Source organism: Mytilus trossulus, chromosome 11 (genome assembly GCF_036588685.1).
Source record: "Mytilus trossulus isolate FHL-02 chromosome 11, PNRI_Mtr1.1.1.hap1, whole genome shotgun sequence".
Taxonomy (NCBI): Eukaryota; Metazoa; Mollusca; class Bivalvia; order Mytilida; family Mytilidae; genus Mytilus; species Mytilus trossulus.
In genome coordinates this window covers 23,314,111-23,337,948 of record NC_086383.1, presented here as the reverse complement: position 1 = coordinate 23,337,948, position 23,838 = coordinate 23,314,111, and the positions used below count along the sequence as shown (strand labels likewise).

At 32.6% G+C, this 23,838-nt stretch overlaps 1 protein-coding gene across 1 annotated transcript; it reads right to left on the bottom strand.

Annotated features, from left to right (window-relative positions):
- Positions 1-1,454: 1,454 nt before the first annotated feature.
- On the bottom strand, positions 1,455-7,647 carry LOC134689866 (CUB and sushi domain-containing protein 1-like). The gene is made up of 4 exons (XM_063549835.1): positions 7,340-7,647; positions 4,222-4,309; positions 3,149-3,300; positions 1,455-1,613 (listed from the first exon to the last, which is right to left on the bottom strand). Exons 1-4 carry the CDS (start codon positions 7,628-7,630, stop codon positions 1,455-1,457), a joined length of 690 nt encoding a protein of 229 aa, XP_063405905.1. The 5' UTR covers positions 7,631-7,647.
- Between the last annotated feature and the right edge of the window lie 16,191 nt (positions 7,648-23,838).

Sequence of the window (23,838 nt, the reverse complement as noted above, 5' to 3'; positions counted from 1 at the left end):
GTAATCTGGAGGGTTCTAGCTTTTAGGTCAATTAAATCAGAAGGTACCCGAAAGGTGTCCTCGTTGTCTAGTTAATCATTTGGGGTGACATTTTAATGATATGATATTAAATATAAGTGGTTCAAATGAGTCGAAAAGCACTACTACTGAATGTTTACGGCTTACAATGTATTAGCTGCGAAAACGTAGCTCTATTGTCCTTTGCTTGATTTTTTTGGTCCGCAAATATAAAAAATCATCAAATAGACCTTTTAAAAGAGCTACGATTTCGCAGCTAACGGCTTATAAGATAAGAAATTTAAAAACTAAAGATAATTATTTCATGTTACAGGCGATATTTTATAACTGTTGGTTATGTTCGTTAATTAGGAGCAGATTAAATAGTGTACACCTGTAAACATGTTATTCAAAGAAAGTACAGCTGTCTTATTTTAAATCACCAGATATGTTTTATCCTTTTAGAAAATTATCTAGGTTGTCGTTTTAATAATCACCGTATATAATTCATTAAAAGTTTCGCAGAAGCTGATAGGAAAATAAAGAAAATGGTATCTTTCACGAATTGATAAAGAGATGAATACTATGTCTCTTCTCAGTTATGGTTTAATGACATGGTGTTAATTTATCAGCATAAATAACACTAGACGTATTGCATATCCCATAGATGTAATACCCATAGATGAAGCTCAACCCTGACTTTAAAGGTTGTATGTGCGTTGTAATGGCTTTCACACATCTCTGATAATGACATGAACCAGTTGGTCATTGAGATGCTGATTGACAATCAAGACAATAGAAAACTGACAATTAAAACCCACTTAGCAATAAAACATGCTAAAAATCAGAAAGAAACGAAATCAAAATATATATTTTATATTGACTTGATTATAAAAAATAATAATTGTTTAGATAAAACAATACTTCAAATGATCCTCGAAAAGAAACTTTTTTTTTCTTCTGTTTTCGTCACGTAATATTGAATTTGTTATTTTCAGATACTATATAAATTTGATTTTATGATAAAAAATTTATGCTTACTATATAAACAAGTTTATTGAAAATATAATTGTTATTTAACATTGAACAAGTTAAAAATGTGTATGCTTCAAAAGAAAAATTCCATGCCTTGTATGTTTTGTTATTTCACTAAATTCTTAAAACTCTTTACTTATAAATACATATTTCATAAACTTTATGAATGTATCCATAACGGTCGCATAAAACTTCATTATATTGACACCGATCTGTGAACAAAACAAACCCTTCAATAAAGAAGATTCCACTAAAAACTGGATCATGTGGAATGGTAGGCAATTCTTTCTTCAGACGCAATATCCGTGAAAATCTTTCAGGTATTGTAAGATAATAGAATTCTAAAAGCACGTTTTGTAAGATAATTAAACAAGAATATATTGAGCATAACATTTCTGTATTTTCATACATTTTACAAGAAATCATGAGGTTTTATATATATCCATGGAAAACCCAAGCCAGGTAACCGAGTCATCACTTGTAAATTTAATGAAGAGTCCGTTGTCCTTTGACCAAATGTCGTCGGGCGGATGTTGACCAGTCAAACTGTACAATTCTGCTCCACCTTCTCTTTCATAAATCTGAAAAAAACAAATGACACGTGACTGTATGATTTTTGTTGTAAACTAATTATCTTTCAGCGTTACATACGGGTTATGATCCAGTCCCTAAATGGAGAGGAGGGTCCGAATCGTAACTCTTGACCAGCGAAGATGACGTAGCCAAAGGAAGCACGATTCATACATGCACAATAAAAATTTGGTTGGGTTATTGTCTGTGACACATTCCTCATTTTCCATTCTCAATTTCATCAACAGCCAAAACATCTAAATCACACAAAACACAATGAGAACGTATAAAAATGGCAAAGCCTGATAATACCAAAAACACTTAAATCCGTTTCTAAGAAATCGTTCAGATATATTCGAAATATATTTAGATTTTTGTTTCCAGTATTGGCTTCTTAAAAATAATAGCCCCGCCACAATGTGTATATTCCTGTCCTAAGTTAGGAGCTTTGTTATTCACCGTTTTTCGTTTGTTACTGTTTATCATAGTTGTTTTCCATTCATTATTTTGTAGATTTTAAGTGCCAGTCTGCCTAAGAATCAGGCAGTGATGAAAACATGACCAAAAAACCCCACCCAATTTGACATTGATTTCAGTTCATAAAATGTAGTTATGCACAAAAATAACATTTATTTCCATTATCTGTTCTGATAATAGAAGATACAATTTGGTTGATTAACGAATAAGGGGAGATAACTCTGTAATTTGCTATAATTTGCTATCATTCTAACCAATTTTCTAACCAAGTTATTTGATATTACCAGACACACACAAACGAAAGACCAATTATTTTTAACTCAGGACGATGGTTAGTATTAAATAGCATGATTAGCTCGGTGGGTTTTTTCTGATCATGTTTTGATTTTTCCCTAAATTGCCTGATTCTTACAAAGACTGGCACTTTAAAATTCGTTAGTTTTCTCGTTTGAATAGATTTACATTTATCATTCGGGGCCTTTTATAGATGTCAGAAGAAATCATATTTCTTAAAATCTATTTCCTTTGGTGTGTATAAAAAAGAATATTTATCGATTAAATTATAAACAGAACTCTTGAACAAAATGATAATAATTACATAAAAAATTGATGAATGCATAGCCGTTAAGAAATTAAACAGAAGTTGTACACTTACGTGTCACCAAGAAACGAACAAGACCCTAATATGTATACACTTGCTCACTTTTATCGTTATATTGCTGTCTCATTGAAGTAACCTATCATGTGACATCCCCTGCGTAACATGATTGGTTGTTGGTTGCTTAACGTCCAGTAGCAAACGTTTCATGCATATTCAGGACGAGAACAAGTTCACAATGATTACAATAGGTAGGTTGATATGATAGAGGCCATCTGGGATGATGGTCGGGGAAATTTGGACTGCCACTGGAAAATGAGGGTATCTTGGATAGGGACAGAAATTTTACAACAGGCCACCTACGGACCCCTCAAAAGAGTTGTTGCAAGCGTTCTTAACGTGCAAAGAGCGTAACATACATTTAATTGCACTGATTTTGAGTATGATACATGTCATATATTTTCAGTATACCTTTAAGAAATCGAAATTTGTCTCAAGGTTAAATGCTGTAAATTTCAAAACCAGTTTGAAATTACTTTCGACAGCAAACCTCCAAGTTTTCTCTTCGTTGTTTGGATACTGCCCTGGGTAATCTGTTGAAGTTATAGTTTCCATAAAAAAAACTGAAAAAAATACAGACACTATGTACATCTTTACCAATTGTTTCTCTTTGTATTGTTCACTCATAGTTGTCAATATAATGGAGTTTGATGCAACTGTCATACAAGTGAGATGTTTGGATGGCTATGAAAACAGGCTTAATCAACCTTTTTCTACATAACTAAGGAAAGCTGTATTCCATTTAAATTCATTTGATGTCTGAGTTATTGATTTTGCCATTTATTCAGGGACTTTCAGTGAATAATCCTTTGATTTCCGTATTTTTGTTAATTTACTTTCACATATTTCACCATGATATAATTAGAAAAGGCAGTATACCTATTTATAAATGGTTGACTATAGATAAAGAGATGTGGTCCCGGTTACCTGCACGGAATGCATAAATACACAGCCACGACAAATTTTAAAACCAAATTATGGCCTTGTTGATATTTTTAAAAGTTAACATTTACGGCCATATTTGGTGAAAAATAAACTCTTTCTTTCCTTTCTACTACTGGCATTTTAAAGTATTCTGTGTGTTTCGTGACAATCTCAATTTACAGGATATAAATGAAATACAATGTTATGCGATGATGACTGATGTAAAAATTGTTATGCGATGATGACTGATGTACCAATATTTTGACTATTTTATTAATTGTGACTGTTTATTTAACGCATTATGTAAATATAACGGAATTTGATGAGACTGTTATTAAAGAGAGAGGGTTAGCGCTATAGAACCAGGTTTAATCCACCATTTTCTACATTTGAAAATGCCTGTACCAAGTCAGGAATATGACAGTTCTTGTCTATTCGTTTTCGATGCGTTTTGCTATTTGATTTTGCCATGTGATTATGGACTTTCCGTATTGATTTTTCTCTGAGTTCAGTATTTTTGTGATTTTACTTTTTGCATGGCAATACAATTATCAACTTACCAAATGGTATGCAAATTGCTTTATTTTGATTGGATACTGCACATCTCATGTTTTGAGAGCAAGGATTTGGCAAACATGTAGTATTGTTCTGAAATATAATTTAATTACTATTATCCGTTATAAAAAAGGACTATTAGCCAGTTCTCTTAATATAAAATCAAGGTTTTTATAGCTAGTTTGTATGTTGATGTTTAGCGCCTCTTTCATCATTCATGGATTAAATTGTGTGCCCATTTTTATTTGTGGTAGCAGCTGGTGTACTTGACTCCTGCAGTTAACTGGCAATACTTGTTGATAAAAGTTGAAGCCGAAAGTACCCCACAACGAGTTGTGTGCTCACATTCGTCATTTTTGGGGTCGCTTTTTTCAACTAAGTAAATATAAGGTTTGTGTTTGAATTTGTTCATTGTTAATGGCCGTAGTATAACCTTTAGTTGTTTTACATTGTCTTATTGGGACCTTTTATAGCTGACTATACGGTATGGGCTTTGCTCATTGTTGAAGGTCGTACGGTGACCTATAGTTGTTAATGTTTGTGTCATTTTGGTCTTTTGTGGATAGTTGTCTCATTGGCAATCATACCACATCTTCTTTTTTTACATAGTTGTTAACTTCTATCACATCTGGTTTCTGGTGGAGAGTTGTCTCAGTGGCAATCAAACACATCTTCTTAAATTTTTATACGTGTAGATTTGAACGCATTTTATACTGTATAGCTATATCTATGTACGTTGAATTTTGTACCTTCTTTTACTTTAATGGTCCCTATACTTTATAGTGAGGGTTCATTTATGGTTATGGTTAGGTTAGGACCTGTTCTTTAGATTTAGGGGTAGGTTCTAGGGTTGAAGCTAGTGTTAGGCTTAGGTATATATGGCCGGGTTAGGGTAGGGTTTAGGTTTAAGGATAGTTTAGAATATCTCTATATGGGTTGGGACCCCTAAAGTAAAAGAAGGCCGAAGTTTGTATGAATTGCATCAATGTTTGTTGATTATAATTCCCTAGCAACCCTTTAACATATAAATGTTCATTTGAAATGCATAAAAACATATGATTTATCGAATCACATAAAGATACATTCTGTCAATCTTTCATACACACCAGAATCTGTTTTTAATTAAGTATAAATTCTATTGTGTAAACAATACGCGAAACGATTAAATTATTTTAAGATGAGGATGCTATTGCTGATGATGATCCATCGTATTGATATCGTAAAACCTCATCTAAACGATTACTCTTCCAACGATAGCATCATGTTTAAATTAAGTTTGTGTTTTGTTTGCGCTTTGTAAGAAACTAATTAATTGCCTTGAAATATTTATATACGGTATTTGGCTATGACGTTGTATGACTGGGATGATTCTTTTTCTGTATTAACCAACAAAAAAAAACTCTGTAAAGAAGTGAAATAGAAGTTGATTTCCATAAAATTTTACGCGTGTTTGTAAAAAACGTTCACTAGGTGTGCCGATTACAAAAAGTTTAGTGGGAGACAATCAATCAATCCAAAATATAGAACTAACAACCTGAACCAATAACAGACCTTCTGCCAACGCTTACAAGGATCAACAGCGCTCTTTTATTTCTGGTCTGACAACTGAGTAAGTCAACAATATATTTAAGTACTTCAGAAATCTTTTAAAACCTTGCTTTTTAAAAAATAAGACGTGGTATGAATGACAATAGGATTATAATTTAATACGCTAGACCCGCGTTTCGTCCACATATATTTTATAAGACCCATCAGTGTTGCTCAAATCAAAAAAGTTATAAAGCCAAACAAGTACAAAGTTGAACAGCATTGAGGATCCAAAATTCAAAAATATTGTGCCAAATACGGCTAAGGTAATCTATTCCTTGGGTAAGAAAATCCTTAGTTTTTTTCGAAAAAATCAAAGTTTTGCATCAGAAAATTTATAAAAACGACCATACATATAATATTCATGTCAAGACCGAAGTGCTGATTACTGGGCTGGTAATACCATCTGGGACGAAACGTCCACCAGTAGTGGCATCGACCCAGTGGTGTAAGTAGTTATCACTCTCCATCCAGTCAAAAACGTTAACAATCAAAAGGCAACGTACAGTCTTCAATACGACTTACACGAACAGCAAGCTATAAAGGGCCCGAACATGACTGGTGAAACTATCAAACGCGAAATACAACGGTATACAGTGGCGGATCCAGGAATTTTCATAAGTGGGGGACCACTGACTGACCTAAGAGGGGGCCCGCTCCAGTCACTTTTCAGTGATTCCCTATATAAGCAAACAATTCTTTCCCCAAAATCCCCCTAAATCCGCCTCTGGTATAATCTATATAAAAATGAGATACGAAAAACCCTACGAATCAATACCATTAAACAACTGGTTCCTGACTGTCACTGTAACGTAACAACATAAAAAGGCAAGTTTGAATAACAATTGAAATGGGTTAACTCAATAAAAAAGACATTTAAAAAAACCAAGTATACATAGTAAAATAAACCAAAAAGTTTGATTTATGACACAATATATACGATATATTCTAATTTTTATAATTTGATTTAAAAAATTATTAATCCTATAAGGTGGCAAGAGGGCAACCACCCGATTGCATAACCAAACCAACTGCATTGTCAAATAATTACATTAGATGTATGTTTCATTATAATACGTTATTCTGATTGGCTAATTGCACATCACATGTTATTCCGTAAGCAGTTGCATGAGACAACAACATTTCATTCATGATGACACGAGGTCCCACAATAAAGTGCACCGGTGAATTTAAAAATTTAACTTCATGAAAATCGTGTTTTTATAATCCTAGCTAAAAAATGTAATTATAAGTATTGAATGCTTCTTTTTGTAACTTTATAGGGTTGTAAAAGCGTTGACCGTGCGTACATTTTTAGAATGAAGCGCTTCATACAAAATGTACTTCGGTCAACGCTTTTACACCCCAATAAATTTACAAAAAGAAGCATTCAATTCTTAAATAAAGCACTACACACGCAAGTATATTTCAACAGTTATATATTCAGTTTGCTCACTTGTCACCCAGAATGATAAATGAACTTAAATAATAATGTTCTAAATAGTATTTGATAAAAATTGGAACTTAAACACCTACCGTCTGCCAAGAAGATAAAGCAGTATACATGGAACCAGGTTTTACAGATCTGTCGTCTGATGTCGTGTTTATGCGCAATAACTCACAAGTTAATTGTTGTCGATCAAAATTAATTCCACTACATCCATTCGAACTTTTACATTTATTAACACACATTGTTGGTCCAATTTTACTTATTATGCTAATTACTTCCCCTTTCATGTACGTGTTACCTTCAAATTGTCCTGCAGTCACCGTGCTACCAAAAAGCGCGGCAAAAAATCGGATGTAGACTCCAAAATTCAAACACATTTTAACGGGACACAAAAATTGACATTCAACCGACATTTTAATTTAGTTCATTCTGTTTTTTACTTTATAGTTCATAAAATCCTTCTGACGCAAATATTAAAACTATAACTTATTAATTGTTCATGCTGGTTTATTTACTGTAACAATTCGATCACTGTCATGCACATAATGCCCTATGGGAAAAATACCCATTAACGCCATTTTATTCTTAGTTTTTGTTTGTCATTTGAATGGTTTTTACTTAATTAACCATTCAACTGACGCACAATAAAACTCTTGATAACCATGTCTGTATATATAATTTAGTACATGGGGCATCACGACCTTCTAAACAGTAACGGATCTAGGATTTCCGAAAATAGGACCCACTAACTCAAAAGTTACTCTTCATCTTTATCCGCTCCTACGTTTTATCTTCTGGTAGCAAAATAATATTAAATGACAACTAGAACGGATATAAACTATCTAAAAGGATACTGGATACTAAAATATTCAATAGAAATTGGAAGATGTGGTGTGAGTGCCAATGAGACACCGCTCTCTTAAAAAACAATTTATAAAAGTAAACCTATATAGATCAAGGTACGGTCTTAAACACGGAGCCTTAGCTCACACCGAACAACCAGTTATAAAGGGCCCCACAACAAGTGTAAAACCATTTAAACGGGAAATCCAACGGTTTAATCTATATAAAAACGAAAAACGAGAAACACGTTTAAACTACATAAACAGACACCAACTACTGTATATCAGATTCCCGATAGGACAGGAGCAAACAGTTGGCCGTTTCAGAATCCAGAGCATCGTGGGTAATTTCATTGTTCGTACCCCAAAGTGAAAATAACGTTACGTCATTGGTTGAATTTCCATTGTTTATAACGTTTAAATCCAATCAAAGCGCTTTGGTGTACGTTTTTTTAAATATTACCCAGGATGCACTAGATTCTGTAATCGTCGAATTGCATCGTGATATTCACTTACACAAAATCCTTCATATTGCTGGTCATCATCGGGAATATTTTTGTAATCAATTTGATGTGGTGACAGTATCTTTTAGAAAGAAGTTTTTTTGTAAAACGTGTTTCGCTAAATGAAAATTTCTCTTGAATTTATTCAACACATTTGGTCATATTTTAAAGGTCATTCTATCAGTGCTAAAATTCAGCTTTATATATGCTCCTTTAAGTTGTAAAACAATTTTTCGATTTAGAATCAAAACACCAGGAATATTAAATAAATGTTTAATTTATGTGCCTGTACGAAGTATATCTGGACGATGTGTTCGTTGTTCTTCTTGATTTATTTGTGTATTTTTTTCATAGGATTAGATAGTTTGTGCTTGTTGTTGTCTGTACTATTTTATACTTTGGTATATCTTTTGTCCATTATATGTTTTCAAAAAGGGCTTAATAACAAACAAAAAAATAAAGATTTTTACACCGCGAGTTAAAATGTCACTGCTAACTAGTCGTACAGTATTTTGCTGAAAATGGATTTCCTTCTGGCATTCACTTGAACATAAATCCCAAGAAGAAAACAATTTTTTTATCTGAGGAAATTGGTATAAAATGTGTCATAACTTTTTTTAACAGTGATGCTAGAGCCAAAATATTTCAGAGAAAATAACAGAAAACCAATACCAACAAGGTTATCGAGATATATTTTTTCAAAATATGAAAATGCATATTTGATAACCCATACATTTAATTATCCAATTCAAATTGTCATAACGTAACACTGTTTTATTAACACTGAAATTGTTATTTGATTAGAATTCTAAGGCGATTTTTCTGTGCCGGACGAATCACATCTTTTAAGCACTTCTATGCGTTTAATATTGCCAACATCGTCACTTCCGTTAATGTGAAGCATAGTTGACCACACGTTAGTGCTGACCCAAACTGAAGGATGAATCAGGCGTAGAACAATACGAAATAATTTTACACACAGGTAAAAAAAGTATTTTTGAGAATTTTTTATTCACTGCATGGTAAAAGACATTAAAGCATAAGTGGCCTAAGGTTTTTAAGGAGAGAAAAAAGTAAACGGTCATGACACATATTGAAATTTTCAAATTGAATTCTGAATAGAACATGAAAGTACTTCAGTTAACTGTGTATATCGATACTACCGCGCCACCTAAACGGAAGACGTGTTATTGTTCATGCGATATTTCCAACCCAAAACTAAAGTTAAAAAACGATGACTATATCTTCATATGGTGTAGGACTGCTATGAAAAACACACCAAAGCAGAAGATTCATTAAGGTTAAAAATGAGAAATATATTTAATAGACAGGTTAGTTTATTTCAAATCAAGATATAATTTATTTTTCTTTTGAAAAAACAAATTAACTTTCGTATCCTTTAAAACATTAACTTGATAGGTACTGTCTGCTACTTAGGAGATAACTGTATTGTATTTTAAGCTCCGACGGCATCAATTGGGGATTTGATGGTCGCAAATTAAGTTTACAGGCGACGCGTTAGCGGAGACAGTAAACGGGTATTTGCGACCATCAAATCCCAATTTGATGCCGTCGGAGCTTAAAATACAATTTTGTTATCTCCATTCTAATGAAACTGACAGAAAACAACGTTAAAACATGTATTTAAAATCTGTCAAATGCCGTCTGCGCTTGCGCGTACTTCCCATAACATCAATTGTCAATTGATGCCATGTAAGTTATCCAATCAAAATGAACGTTACAAACATTGTTGCATTAGAATATTTAGTAGCAGACAGTACCTATCAAGTTATTCTAATGCAACAATGTTTGTAACGTTGAGTGACTAAATATATTCTCTTAAATACTTGCTACGATTGATAACATAAACAAAATGAACGAAAACAATTGAAACAAACATTTGGGATGTATAAATACCCTGCCACGTCCACTTGTATTTTTTGTCTATCTGATGAGTTAAGCCTTTTTCAACTGATTTTTATAGTTCGTTCTTATTTTGTACTGTTATACCACTGTCCCAGGTTAGAGAGAGGGTTGGAATCCCGCTGACATGTTTAACCCCGCCACATTATTTATGTATGTGCCTGTCCCAAGTCAGGAGCCTGTAATTCAGTGGTTGTCGTTTGTTTATGTGTTACATATTTGTTTTTCGTTCATTTTTTTTACATAAAAGAGGGACGAAAGATACCAAAGGGACAGTCAAACTCATAAATCTAAAACAAACTGACAACGCCATGGCTAAAAATGAAAAAGACAAACAGAAAAACAATAGTACACATGACACAACATAGAAAACTAAAGAATAAACAACACGAACCCCACCAAAAACTAGGGGTGATCTCAGGTACTCCGGAAGGGTAAGCAGATCCTGCTCCACATGCGGCACCCGTCGTGTTGCTTATGTGATTACAAATCCGGTAAATAGTCTAATTCGGTAGGTCAATTTCAAGAAAGAGAAGGGGATTGTAGTTACGACGTAAGGAACATATCCGATATCATTTGTGAAACGATTATTCCATAACGGTCAACCAACTAGGCCGTTAGTTTTCTCGTTTGAATTTTTTTACATTGTCTTATGGATGCCTTTTATAGCTGACTATGCGGTATGGGCTTTGCTCATTGTTGAAGGCCGTACGGTGATCTATAGTTGTTAATGTTTGTGTCATTTTGGTCGTTTGTGGATAGTTGTCTCATTGACAATCATTCCACATCTTCTTTTTTATAATTATAAACATACAGTTTACTTTAGCAAACTGCGTAAAGTTATGTAACTGCATGAACCAATATTGGAGACATTTGTTTTTTTTTTGCATAGCTATTGTTATAGGGGAACTTTTTGAAAATAAGTCAGAGCCTTGTGGAAAATAACAAAATCGCTTCACCAAAGCGTTATCTTATTACAACATTATGATTACCCTCCGGAGCACCTGATTTCACTCAAGGTTTTTAGTGGAGTTCGTGTTGTTTCTTAATTATTATTTATAACTGTTAAAGTAAATGTCCTTTGGTTTTTGTGAGTCTTTGTTTACTCCTTGGATTTGATTGTTATTGTCTTTAAGCTGATGGTGGTTTATCTAGAGGCTGACTTGATACAGGAACTTCTACAGAAGAAATATAAGAAGTTATCAATATCCTCTAAGTTTACTTTCTGTTTTAGATATAGATTCCGTTATGGAGTAATCGTTTCACATATGATATCGGATATGTTCCTCGTGTCGTAACTACAACCCTATTCCCGTGTCACGTACTTGACATAACGAATTATACTTTTTACTGGATTTGTAATAAAGCGAATAACACGACGGCTGCGACAGGTAAAGCAGTCTCTGCTTAACCTTCAGGAGCACCTGGGTGTTTGGTGGGGTTCGTGTTGCTTAGTCGTTAGTTTTCTATGTTGTGTCTTTTGTACTTTTATTTGTCTGTTTGTCTTTTTCTTTTTAGCCATGGCGTTGTCAGCTTGTTTTCGATCTATGAGTTTCACTACCCATTTGGTATCTTCGCCCCTCTTTTACTCCTGTTTTGCCTTCAGTTAGGAAAACAAACAAAAAAAGACATAATTTTTAATACGCATATATTGACATAGTTGTTCCAACTCTATATGTAAATATTACTTAAGATTTCTATACATACACTTTTGATATAGGAATGGACAAATACCTAGTGTTAGGCTTTATTAAAAAGTTGTGATACAGAATAATTAGAAACCACCCAGTGACAAAGCTATAGACTGATCCTTATTTCCACTGAAGCAAACGATCTGAATCTTGTGAGTCAAAGCCTCGGTGCATTTCAAAGATCGCGATACGGATACTCAAAGCATGTTTGATGGAAAACCAACGTGGCCATGACGGCTGTGTTTGAAATTGGATAAATACTTCGGATACAATTTATAAACTTAGTACCATGAGGAACATTTAGTTGAAATTTAAAGTTATTTGACTTGGTAGTTTAAGAGGAGAAGACTATTGAAATAGTCCTGGACGACGTCGACAAACGACATACAACGACGGATGCCAAGTGATGGCATAGGTTTACATGGCCCTCAAAGGTATTACATAACTATAGGAAAAACTGTTATGGAATGAATTTGTTCTTCAAGATTAAGGAATGGGATTTAAATATTTTCATAGGGATTTTTATGAATTGTTGAAGGGCGTAGGTCACTGTTATTGTAATATTTGTAAATATATTTTTTATGTTTAATTACACCAAGATCCGAACGAATACTGAAATTTTAAATAATGTATAAGAACATTAGATCTGTCAATCTAAATAATTGATTATTTCTTTTAAAATGAAAGTCTTCGGTAGTTTACCACCTACTGTGAAAAAAAACAACCAGAAAAAAAAATATCATTAAGGTTAAACACGAGAAAAATATTTAATACAAAAGCTAATTTATTTCAAATCAATTTAAAATTTATAATCTCAATACTATTATCCTCTTTTAAAATTAAATGAACTTTTGTCTCCTTTAAAACATAAAGTTGAAAGGCACTGCTTCCAAATAATGATTATCAATTGAACTTTTGTCTCCTTTAAAAAATAAAGTTTAAAAGCACCGCTACTAAATAATGATTATATAAAGACTCGCCTGTCAACTTGTCACGACACTATGGACTTTGGTCTTCATTTAAAACATTATCTCTTAGTTACTGCATGCTGGACCGTATCTAAATGACTTTTTAATCAAGGAAGTGTGTAAACGAATTTCAGTTAATAGTAGAAAATAGTAAGTTTTACTACTACATAAATTATGAAAGAATGTATAAAACAATTGTTTATTTCTAAACATTCGTGCTTTAAGGGGCTACATTTATCTTCTCAGGTACTTGGTTCAATTGAAAAGAAATGCATATTGAACGAAAACAATTGAAACAAACATCTATAAATACATGTTTCATTTTAGCAAACTGCATATACAAATGAAACTGATCAAACAATGAAGACATTTGTATTTTTGTGTTTATCTATTGAAAGAGGTAAGACTTTTAATTATAGTTCAAAACCTTATGAAGAAAAGAAAAAAAAATTGCTTCATCAAAGCGTCATTTAATAAAACAATATGATTATGATAAAATTGAAAATGGAAATGGGGAATGTGTCATAGAAACAACAACCCGACAAAAGCTTGACCGTTTGGCTTTGCAAATATAACCAACACCACCAAGAAATAAGTGTATTTGAAAGTTATAAAATGTAACAAATAACAAGATAGGCACAACCGGCCATACACTTAGACCAACACTATACCATGTATAATTGTATGGTATTGTAATGATCTATTATTTAAAAGTTTTAGGTACATGCATCCGTGCTCCTTGTTTAGACAAGATATCAAACTGTCACGAATATGATGCAGATATGTGTACCAACCCTTTGTATCGATTATTTAGGGAAGACAACTGTCAATTGTTCTGTGGACTTTGTGCTGATTACACAAGTAAGCATGTATATGTTAGATAAACTACGGTTCGTACAGAAGTCCACTTTATACTATTATGTGTAATGTAATTATTAATACTTGGATTCCTATGTGTAACTATGTTGAATGCATTCATCCAAACGAAACTGAGATAACGGATACAACAGATACAGCTCATATTTTTACTTAAATCTAGAAATTAACTACCAGGGTCGGTTGAAAACAAAACTTTACACTTAAGGACATGATGTTGAAACAGTAGTTGATACTACCAGTGTACATGTACCTTATCCGAAAAAAATTTCTAGTGGTTTTACATCCACCAACAAAACTTCATTATTTTTCGGGTTCAGTGTAGATATCCCACACTCAGCATAAGATACTACAGAGGGTTTGTTGAAGGGGAAAAAATTTTTAAAAAATGGGGCTTGGTATTTTAGTGTATTTTAATTAACCAAAACTTGCACAAGTGATTTATGTAAAAAATGGATTAGTTTTTTTATCCAAATATGTTCACACAAGTGGTTTTGAACCAATAATAATTACACTTGTGCTTTTGTACCGGGCATGATTATAAACACTGTCGAATGCTTTTGAATCTGGATTGATTAAACTTGTGATTTTGTACCAGGAATTTTTACAATAAGTGAGTTTGGGAAAATGCCTGTACCAAGTCAGGAATATGACAGTTGTTATCCATTCGTTTAATGTGTTTGAACTTTTGAATTTGACACTTGATTTGGGTCTTTCCTTCTTAAATTTTCATCGGAGTTCTGTATTTTTGTACTTTTACTTTTTTTTATACCAGGAATGAATGCACTAGTTATTTCTTTATATTTTCTTTCATTTCCTGATTTTGTAACCTTTTTAGCTGAAGTAACTTGTGAGGAATCGACTGTTACAACTAGGCATACATCAACTGATAAAATGAAGACAAGAAGCACAACAATAACACCAAAAACTACAGGTACTATTTAATTCAAATAAATATATAAGTAAGACCCGACGAATCACATAAAAAGAAAAACAAAGAAAAACTTTAAAAAAAAAAAATAAAAAAAATAAAGCTATTAAAAAAGCTGATTCAAATATATGATTGTTCGACGTCAGTACCTTTTGAGAAATGTATTTCAACAGTAAGGGCTAAAGGTGTGACATACACAATCTTATTTAGATAAAAAGTAAAATCACTAAAATACTGAACTCAGAGGAAAATCAATTAGGAAAGTCCATAATCACATGGCAAAATCAAATAACAAAACGCATCAAAAACGAATAGACAAGAAATGTCATATTCCTGACTTGGTACAGGCATTTTCAAATGTAGAAAATGGTGGATTAAACCTGGTTCTATAGCGCTAACCCTCTCACTTTAATAACAGTCTCATCAAATTCCGTTATATTTACATGATGCGTTAAATAAACAGTCACAAATAATAAAATAGTCAAAATATGGGTACATAAGTCGTCATCGTATAACAATTTTAAAAGGGGACAATTTAACCGAACACAAAAACATCTTCTATCTACGAACACATTAATTGATTTGAGTGTCTGACGTCAGAAAATTTTATACGTCACATAAATTTGTCGTTCAATGTGCATACAAACAGTTTTAAAATTTACATAGGCAATGCAAGCATACATGGTTAAAAAGTCAAAAGTATGTAAGAATAAATTACAGAAATAGACCGATATTCAAACTAGTCCAAAAGTTATAGGTAGCATAAAGTGACTCTGCCGTCTCAATGATGATCTCACAGTTTTTAATACAAACTGACTTCTCCCAAATACTACTGATGTTAATTTTATGATGAGACTTAACAAACTCTCTCAGTATTGTTTGTTTTCTCGAGGTGCAGTATGCAAAAACCAATTGTAGTTACTCTAGTTAACATCCTGCAGCATATACCACGTGTTTCCTGTTTTCGAAACCACGTGCCGTTCTTCAATTCCTTGTTTGAATCAGTGTGGCCACCTGCCAGGTGATCTTGGTTCATGTGTTATGATTTATGACAAACGGTCTTTATTTTTTTAATACAAAGGTTTTTCGTAAACGTAAGCACAAAACAGCCACACTGCATACTGTGTTTTTTCCTTTACCAGCAGTGAATTGCTTTTTAATTGCTATTGAAAAATAATCTATGGGAACCCAGATATTTTTTGTGACATTTGTTTTGTAAAAACAAATTCATTCATTGTTTCCAGTTTGAATAGTTTCAATGATTTATTATTGTTATAAAGAGTAGAATACTCGTGTTAGTCTGGATATTGAATGTTGATCCTCTTATTTTGATACCTTTAGCATTTCGAATTTTGACCCTCGATTTTCACAATTCATATATCAATATGACGTAATTGCTGATATTTATAGTGATGAGAGTTAATTTGATTCATGTCACTATACCAACATTAATGACTGGAATATGAAAATCTGTTTCAGGTAAATGCTTAAAATACATTAATAAAACTTGACTATTACAATCGCATCACTGAATAGACCACGTTCGAGTTCATCCGTCACCGGAAAAAACTCGTCAATTATACACGCCTTTATCACCGTCATTTGTGCGTTTAGGGGCGTCGTCACTTCCGTTCCAATGTTGAACGAGTGGTTGGAAAACTATAATTCTGTATTGTACGAATTATTCGGCGAATTGAATTCTCAAAATTGACAAACAACACTGCTGTCATTAGGGAATTGTCATTAAGTACCTACAGAACAACCATTATTTCTAGTTTATCCTACACAATGACGATCACTAAGACGCCAGATGAACGTAAATAGTGCAGGGATACAGGCGACCACCTCGATCTGGTAAATGACGTCATAAAGGCGTGTATAATTGACGAGTTTTTTCCGGTGACGGATGAACTCGAAAGTGGTCTATTAAAGAGTTATCTCCTTGGACCAAGGTCTACTCCCTAAAGGTGAGGATCTTTTTCCTTTGAATATATGAGTATGTATTTATCTGTTATTCTGTTCTTTCCTTATGAATTTGACTCTATTTTGTTCCTTCCGTAGTATTGCCTTCCGACAACTAATTTTCTTAAAAAACGTTGTTTCGCCGTATATTAATATTGTTAAATGAAAGGTGTTTAAACCCTTATGTTCCCTATTCTAATTTTTGAAACAAAAAAGTAAAGTATACAATTTAGAGCTCAACATAGGCCAAGGCTCTGTGTTGAAGGCCGTACCTTGACCTTTAAAGGTTTACTTTTTTTTAAATTGTTATTTGGATGGAGAGTTGTCTCATTGGCACTCACACCACATCTACATATTGACTATTGATGGTTGACGACTATATGTTTGTTATGGTTGTACGTTGTAGTTGGTTTGCTGACATTTACAATACATCTCTTAAGGATGTCTGCTGCTCAAAATCAAAATAACAAGAATCTTTCAAACTATGCATTAATTGATAGGGCTGATATGTTAGTTAAAAAAAAATAATATAAAAAAAAATTTTCGTGTCCAGTTTTTATGCGGCGGCAGCATCTTTACGTCCACAATTACATGCATTGGAAAATCAGCAGTTTTTTCAGGAAGGGGTGGCCTTGTTTGAAATACAAAAAACATTTAATGTTACTACATAAATCAATTTTTAGTCCAATGAAAAGCAATAATATATGTTCAAGTTTAAAAATGTAGGAATTTTTTTTACAATACTGACAGTGATCTATTCTATTTTTGGCAATAAATAATGTAAATAAAAAGTACGGGAAAACATTTCTGAAAACATATTTTTGATTTTTTTACTAATAAGAAATAACAAGAAAATCTTATTCCTTTACAAAATTGATGCTCCATAGAGTCTTTTTCAAAAAGAAAAAAAAAAATTATGTTCGTGTGTAAATTTTGAGTTAAATCCAAAATAATTTTATTTCACAAAAAAATACGGGAAAATGTATAATTTTTTTGTATTTTGTACCAATAAACAAGTTATTTTTACTAAACCTCTACTAAAATTTTTAAATTTACAATTAAAAAATCCATATTGATTCATATATAAATGGTCTTGTACTGTTTTAAGTTTTTTTTCCTCACTTTTGTCAGGAAGATGGTCATTGTTATAATATTGTTCGTTTCTCTTTGTGTTGCATTTTAACGTTGAGTCGTTTGTGTTTTCTCTTATTTTTGAGATATTGAGATAAGACGTGGCACGGTACTTGTCTATCCCAAATTCATGTATTTGGTTTTCATGTTACATTTGTTATTCTCATGGTGTTTTGTCTGATGATTGGTCTGTTTCTGTGTGTGTTGCGTTTCGGTGTTGTGTCGTTGTTCTCCTCTTATATTTAATGCGTTTCGCTCGGTTTTGGTTTGTTACCCCGATTTTGTTTTTTGTCCATGGATTTATGAGTTTTGAACAGCGGTATACTACTGTTGCCTTTATTGATGGCATCTTTTCCAACTATATATCTTATCAATTTCATAACAAATTTTCAAAAAGCTAAAAATATGACTATGAGACACATGATATCTCTATCATATTTTCATATCAATGTCTAAGCAGCTAATGTAGGCCAGATTTACTTAATTCTTTATCACCTAGGGTCTTATGATTTTGTACCAGCAAAAAAAAAGGGGGGGGGGCAATCAGCAACATGAAATTTTCAATCAACAGGCCAACAAAACATCTCCTTGACCTAAATGGAAAAAAACCAATGCGTAAAATTTTCTTCCATCTATTTTTATAATGATTTTACATGATTCACACTTCGCCTACCCCAGAGAGATGGAATCCCCTGTCCCCCGGTCAAGGATGATAAGTCACTAAATATTGACCTTATATCAGACTGACCTTTGCATGAATACATAGATCAAATACAATTGCCCGAAACAGACCTAATAAAAAATTAACCTGATCATTGAACCATAAAAATGAGGTCAGGGTTGGATGACAGGTGTCAGACTGACTTACCAGTACATCTTACCATGGGACCAATCCATAACCAAAATATCATTAACTTACAAGTATAGTTACAAAGAAACAAGACCTTATCCCAAAATCTAAATGTGGTCAGTGGACCATGAAAATGAGGTCAGGGTTGGGTGACAGCTAGGTGTTTCACTGAATTGAGAACCTTCCCTTTATTCCATAGACAAAATAATATTGACCTACTAAGTATAGTTACTGAGTATCAACAGGGCCAAAACTTGAAAGTAGCCTAGTTGCTCAAAACTGACCTGATCACAAAACTTTGGACATTTCACATGTTTCTATTTGTTGAATGTCTACTTCTAATGAAAAAAGTTTTATGACTTCATAATTTTTCGTTTATGTTTTTAGATTTAGAAGTAGTGGTAAGTGAATGAGTTTTTATATGTTTAGTAATGTTTGAATTGTTTAATTATTTTCACCTGTGTTGTTTTTTGCTTGACTATTATTGCGAGAATTGAAAGATCGAAAGACATTCGAAATAATCAGAAAAGTGCTAAATTTTGTAAAACACGCTTTTATGCTTATCGTCATTTTGCTGTGTGCTTTACCTTTATGCCTTTTTTTAGTTTCATTGATACGTATATGACGTTGCCATGTACTCTCCCGTCATTGTGATATTGTACTATAGTAAATTCGTGTATTCTTGTCTTTATTATTTGCTAATATGCTTTGTCTATATGCCAGTTATTGCTTGTTTGTTACATATTTGTGCTTCTTTGTTATAACACAATGTTGACTGCTGAACACTTTTTTTTGCATTTTTACCAATATGTCTGTTTTTTTGTTCACAAATCGTTGCCAATGTAATGTTATTTGATGCGACTGTCATACAAGAGTTTTAACTAGCTATTAAACCAGGTGTATCCACCATTTTCGATATTGAAAACGGAGTTGATGATGCAATATGAAATAATAAAATGATTACAATATGCATTTTACTGCTAATATATTGGGATTGCTATTATACTGACTACTTTTACAACAAGTAAAAAAAATCAAATTAAACGTCGTACCTTAAAATTCCGAACTTTGTACCAGCATTTTCCGGAGAAAATGATGGGTTATGATACATACATGATATGACAAATATTCATTTTATAACACTCCAATAATTAAATTTTGTCTGGTTGTTGCTTACATTTTATCATTGCAGGTAACAAAGAATAAAATCGAAGTGACGACAATAATTTTAATCATATGTGTTTGTGGGACGGTTGTGATATTAGGAGTAATTGTTCTTTGCTGGTGGTTTTTGTTTCGACCAGCAACCAAACGCTCTAGACAAAACATTCATCCGATATAGAAATAGAATAAGCAAAGAGCCATTCAAGCATAACAAGTTTTCGATTATTTTAGTTTTGCATTTTAAAAAGGTGACTCGAACACTGCATAGTATTTATAATTATGAACAGCTACCACTGCTGGTTAAAGATTGCAATACACTCAGCAAATTCGATATAAAATGTGTTTTAGCCGTTTTTTTCTTAGAAATAAAATATATAATAATTGTGAAAAAAATTGGAATAAATGATTTGAAAAACACACGATTTTTTTTGTCTTTTTATTGTTTTTGTTGGTGGGTAGGTATATCCGTTTATATCCTAAAATAGTAATAAAAAAAAATCAAATTCGTCTTTTTTTGCCGACAACGTGGTCAATGTTGATATAATTGACGGCTTCACAACGGCATGGCGAGAGCGTAAAGAGGTCGTGTTGGCTTGTTGTTGCAATTGAAATCTTTATGTAAAGCCTTCGTCTAAAGATTTCTCTTAAAATTCGTGAGGCGAAAAATGACCGATGGCACCGATAATCACAAAACGTTAATACAAATCGGACACGATTTGATTAGATTTCCCTAAAATGATGACCTGACAAATGGCAAAAAAAGTCAAACGAATTCAACCCGAAAATTAACGTTTGTAATGTCTAAAGGCAGTTGTTTGGCATGCCATTTTTTTTACCACGGCTCTCGAAGGTTAATAAAAACAAACAAGATTAACAACGACCAGAGGTTGATTGTCGTAAAAACATAACAGGGGCTGAATAAGGATTTTTGAAAGTTGGGACGAAGAATAGAATATTTTGACGAGCGTAGCGAAATTTTATAGGACCTTTTTGGGGCTACAAAACATAAAAAAGTGTAAATTACACTAATTTAACGGTTCCTTATGTTGGACATGTATATTTTATAGTTCAAGTTGTAAGGGTTGGACATTTTTGATGCAGTATTTTCCCCATTAATTGTCTATTATAAAATGATAGGATGTATTCGAAGCTATGAATCAATACTGGGATTTGTCAGTAAAAAAATGGACATGGAAAAAATCTCCCTAGCCAATTCAGTCACTGATATAGAGGTCACAACAAGCATCTGAAGAATGAATTGCGAATTTGATCATCATACAAACTAATATAATTGATGTTTTACCTTATTCAGTTATTAATGAAGAATTAAGAAATAAATCCACAAAAAAAATTATTGAGAGTTTTCTAGTGATTTCTGTACAAGTCTGTCGTCTAAGTTAAGTTAAATGTTTCACGGATATACAAAAGTAATAGGACATTTAAGCATAAAAATATGCCTATTTTTTATACATTTAGTTCTTAACAATTTCGATGGAATGTTTTTTCTATTAGAAAAAAAGTGGGCAAGATTATTGTTTTCCACCCAGGTACGGCTACGGTATTACGCGAATAATATCATAATTAGTAACGAACTGTCATTGTTTAAGCGACTTTAGGCGTTACTTTGTAAGAAATCATTTTTGCCAAACAAAACACTCTCACTTTTATTCATAGACATTCCAAATCCAACTCGATTCTAAAAAAAATATTAATTATATGATTATTTTTCTCGTGTTGAAAATACATGAAATGTTTGCCGCTGGACATCAGACAAAAACGAATCAACCTACTAAGCGTTACTCTATATAAGAAGTGGCCACGCCTAAATATATGTATATGATTCATCCATTTTACAAGGACATTGTTACTGACATATAAAGATATATCTTTCTCAGTGGACAATGTACGCATGCTTAATCTAAATTGGATCTGTCATAAATATAAAGACTAAACATGGTTTACCCATTGAAGAACACTCATATTTAATATTTGAATTAAATGCCTCTTGTTGTCAACTATATCTGATTTTAGTGTGCATTAAAGATATGGGCTATTGATGACAATCCACAACAGTAGCCCAGGTCACTGTGCATCTCAATCATTTAATCATACATTGTCTATGTAGATGATTGAATTTAAATCAATTTATTTGAGGCTCAAAGTGGGTTTCATGGACACATTAATAAATGTTATTAGCAATGATTTTACACGGTGAAATTGAAAAATATTTGTCGTTTGAAAACGTTATTCAGAAAATGTCCTCGTAAATTATTAATAGTGCTTCTGGACAAACAAATACACCGTGATTTGTAATTATCTATTTACAGAATTTTTTAATTGTAAACCCTATATGATTCACCCTTTGAAGATTTTTTGTGTTGTTTTTAACTGGTAGGAGTTATGAGTGCTAAACCGAATAATATCAATTTAAGTGATATTAATGTCGGAATTAGTTCTGTAGAAAGAGAAAATGGTGATCAGGAAGACACAGGAGAAAAACTGGAAAGAATCGAGTTGTACAGGAAGGGAAACGAGTCTAAAAAGAAAGAGCAACATTTATATACAGACTTGATCGTCGGCAATTATGCTAACACGAGTTACTTAGCTAATGAGGACTGTACAAATGGGAACGAAATCGAGCAGCCGAAGTCTCAAAACGGAAGTTCTCAAAACGGAAGTCGCATAGGCGAACTTGTGTTAAAAGATGAAAAATATTCCCTAGAGTCGAACTCAAAACTTAGCTCTTTCAAAAAATCACAGTGTTACAGACATCTTCTAAAAATAATCAAGGATCGTTGGAAGCTGTCTATTGCAGTACTTGCAGTTATAAGTATTGTTTTGTTTATCGTTATAATAATTCTGATCTCTGTTCTTCAGAAGTCAACAGATACAGATGGAGGTAAGTAGTTTCGCACAATTGTTTCATGTCATGTCATAAATGAATAAGATACTATCAACCTTTATGTTGATTTTTAATATCACTTCTTAAAGAGGGCGAAATATGTCAGAGAGACCATCTAACTCATTAATCGAAAATAAACTGACAAGCCATAACTTAAAACGAAAAAAAACCAAACAGACACAATCAATAATAGTACACAAAACAAAATAAAGAAATTTAAAGAATAAGCAACACGAACACTACCAAAAACTAGGGGTGATCTCAGGTGCTCCGGAAGTTGTTAATTTCTGTGTCATTTGGTGTCTGATGGAGAGTTGTCTTATTGACAGTCACACCACAATGTGTCATCTTCTTTTTAATGACTAATTCAGTGGGTCACATTCACGAAAATGGAACGGAATTGTAGTTACGACATATCCATTATCATCTATGAAACTGGTTTTCAATGACGATCAAAAGTAACGGTCTAAACTATATATCTAAGGTTTCTTACTTACTTAGATATATTTTGTATATTATATATACGTTTTCATACATATTTTTAATAATAGGACTTGAAGTTAAAAGCATTTGTGAATATGGTGTATGCGTCAACAATGGAACTTGTTCTGAAACAGAGACCAACTTCAAATGTCAATGCATGAAAGGTTATTATGGAAATGTATGCGAACGTAAGTAGTCTTTTAAAAATGTTACAGTAGCCACAATACGATGAGGTTTTGAAAGGACTAGAAAGTTGAAATGCACTTCTATTTTATTCAAAGGTCAAACCATATTACTGTGCGGCATATTTTCAACATTTTTTTGACCTGAACTTGTTAAATAAATTATTATTGTCACAA

Coding starts and splice junctions, on each gene's coding strand:
- LOC134689866 (XM_063549835.1), bottom strand. CDS start 7,630: ATGTGTTTGAATTTTGGAGTCTACATCCGATTTTTTGCCGCGCTTTTT. Junction 4,310..7,339: donor CTTTATCTTCTTGGCAGACG/GTAGGTGTTTAA, acceptor ATTATATTTCAG/AACAATACTACATGTTTGCC. Junction 1,614..3,148: donor CAAATTTCGATTTCTTAAAG/GTATACTGAAAA, acceptor TGTTTTTTTCAG/ATTTATGAAAGAGAAGGTGG.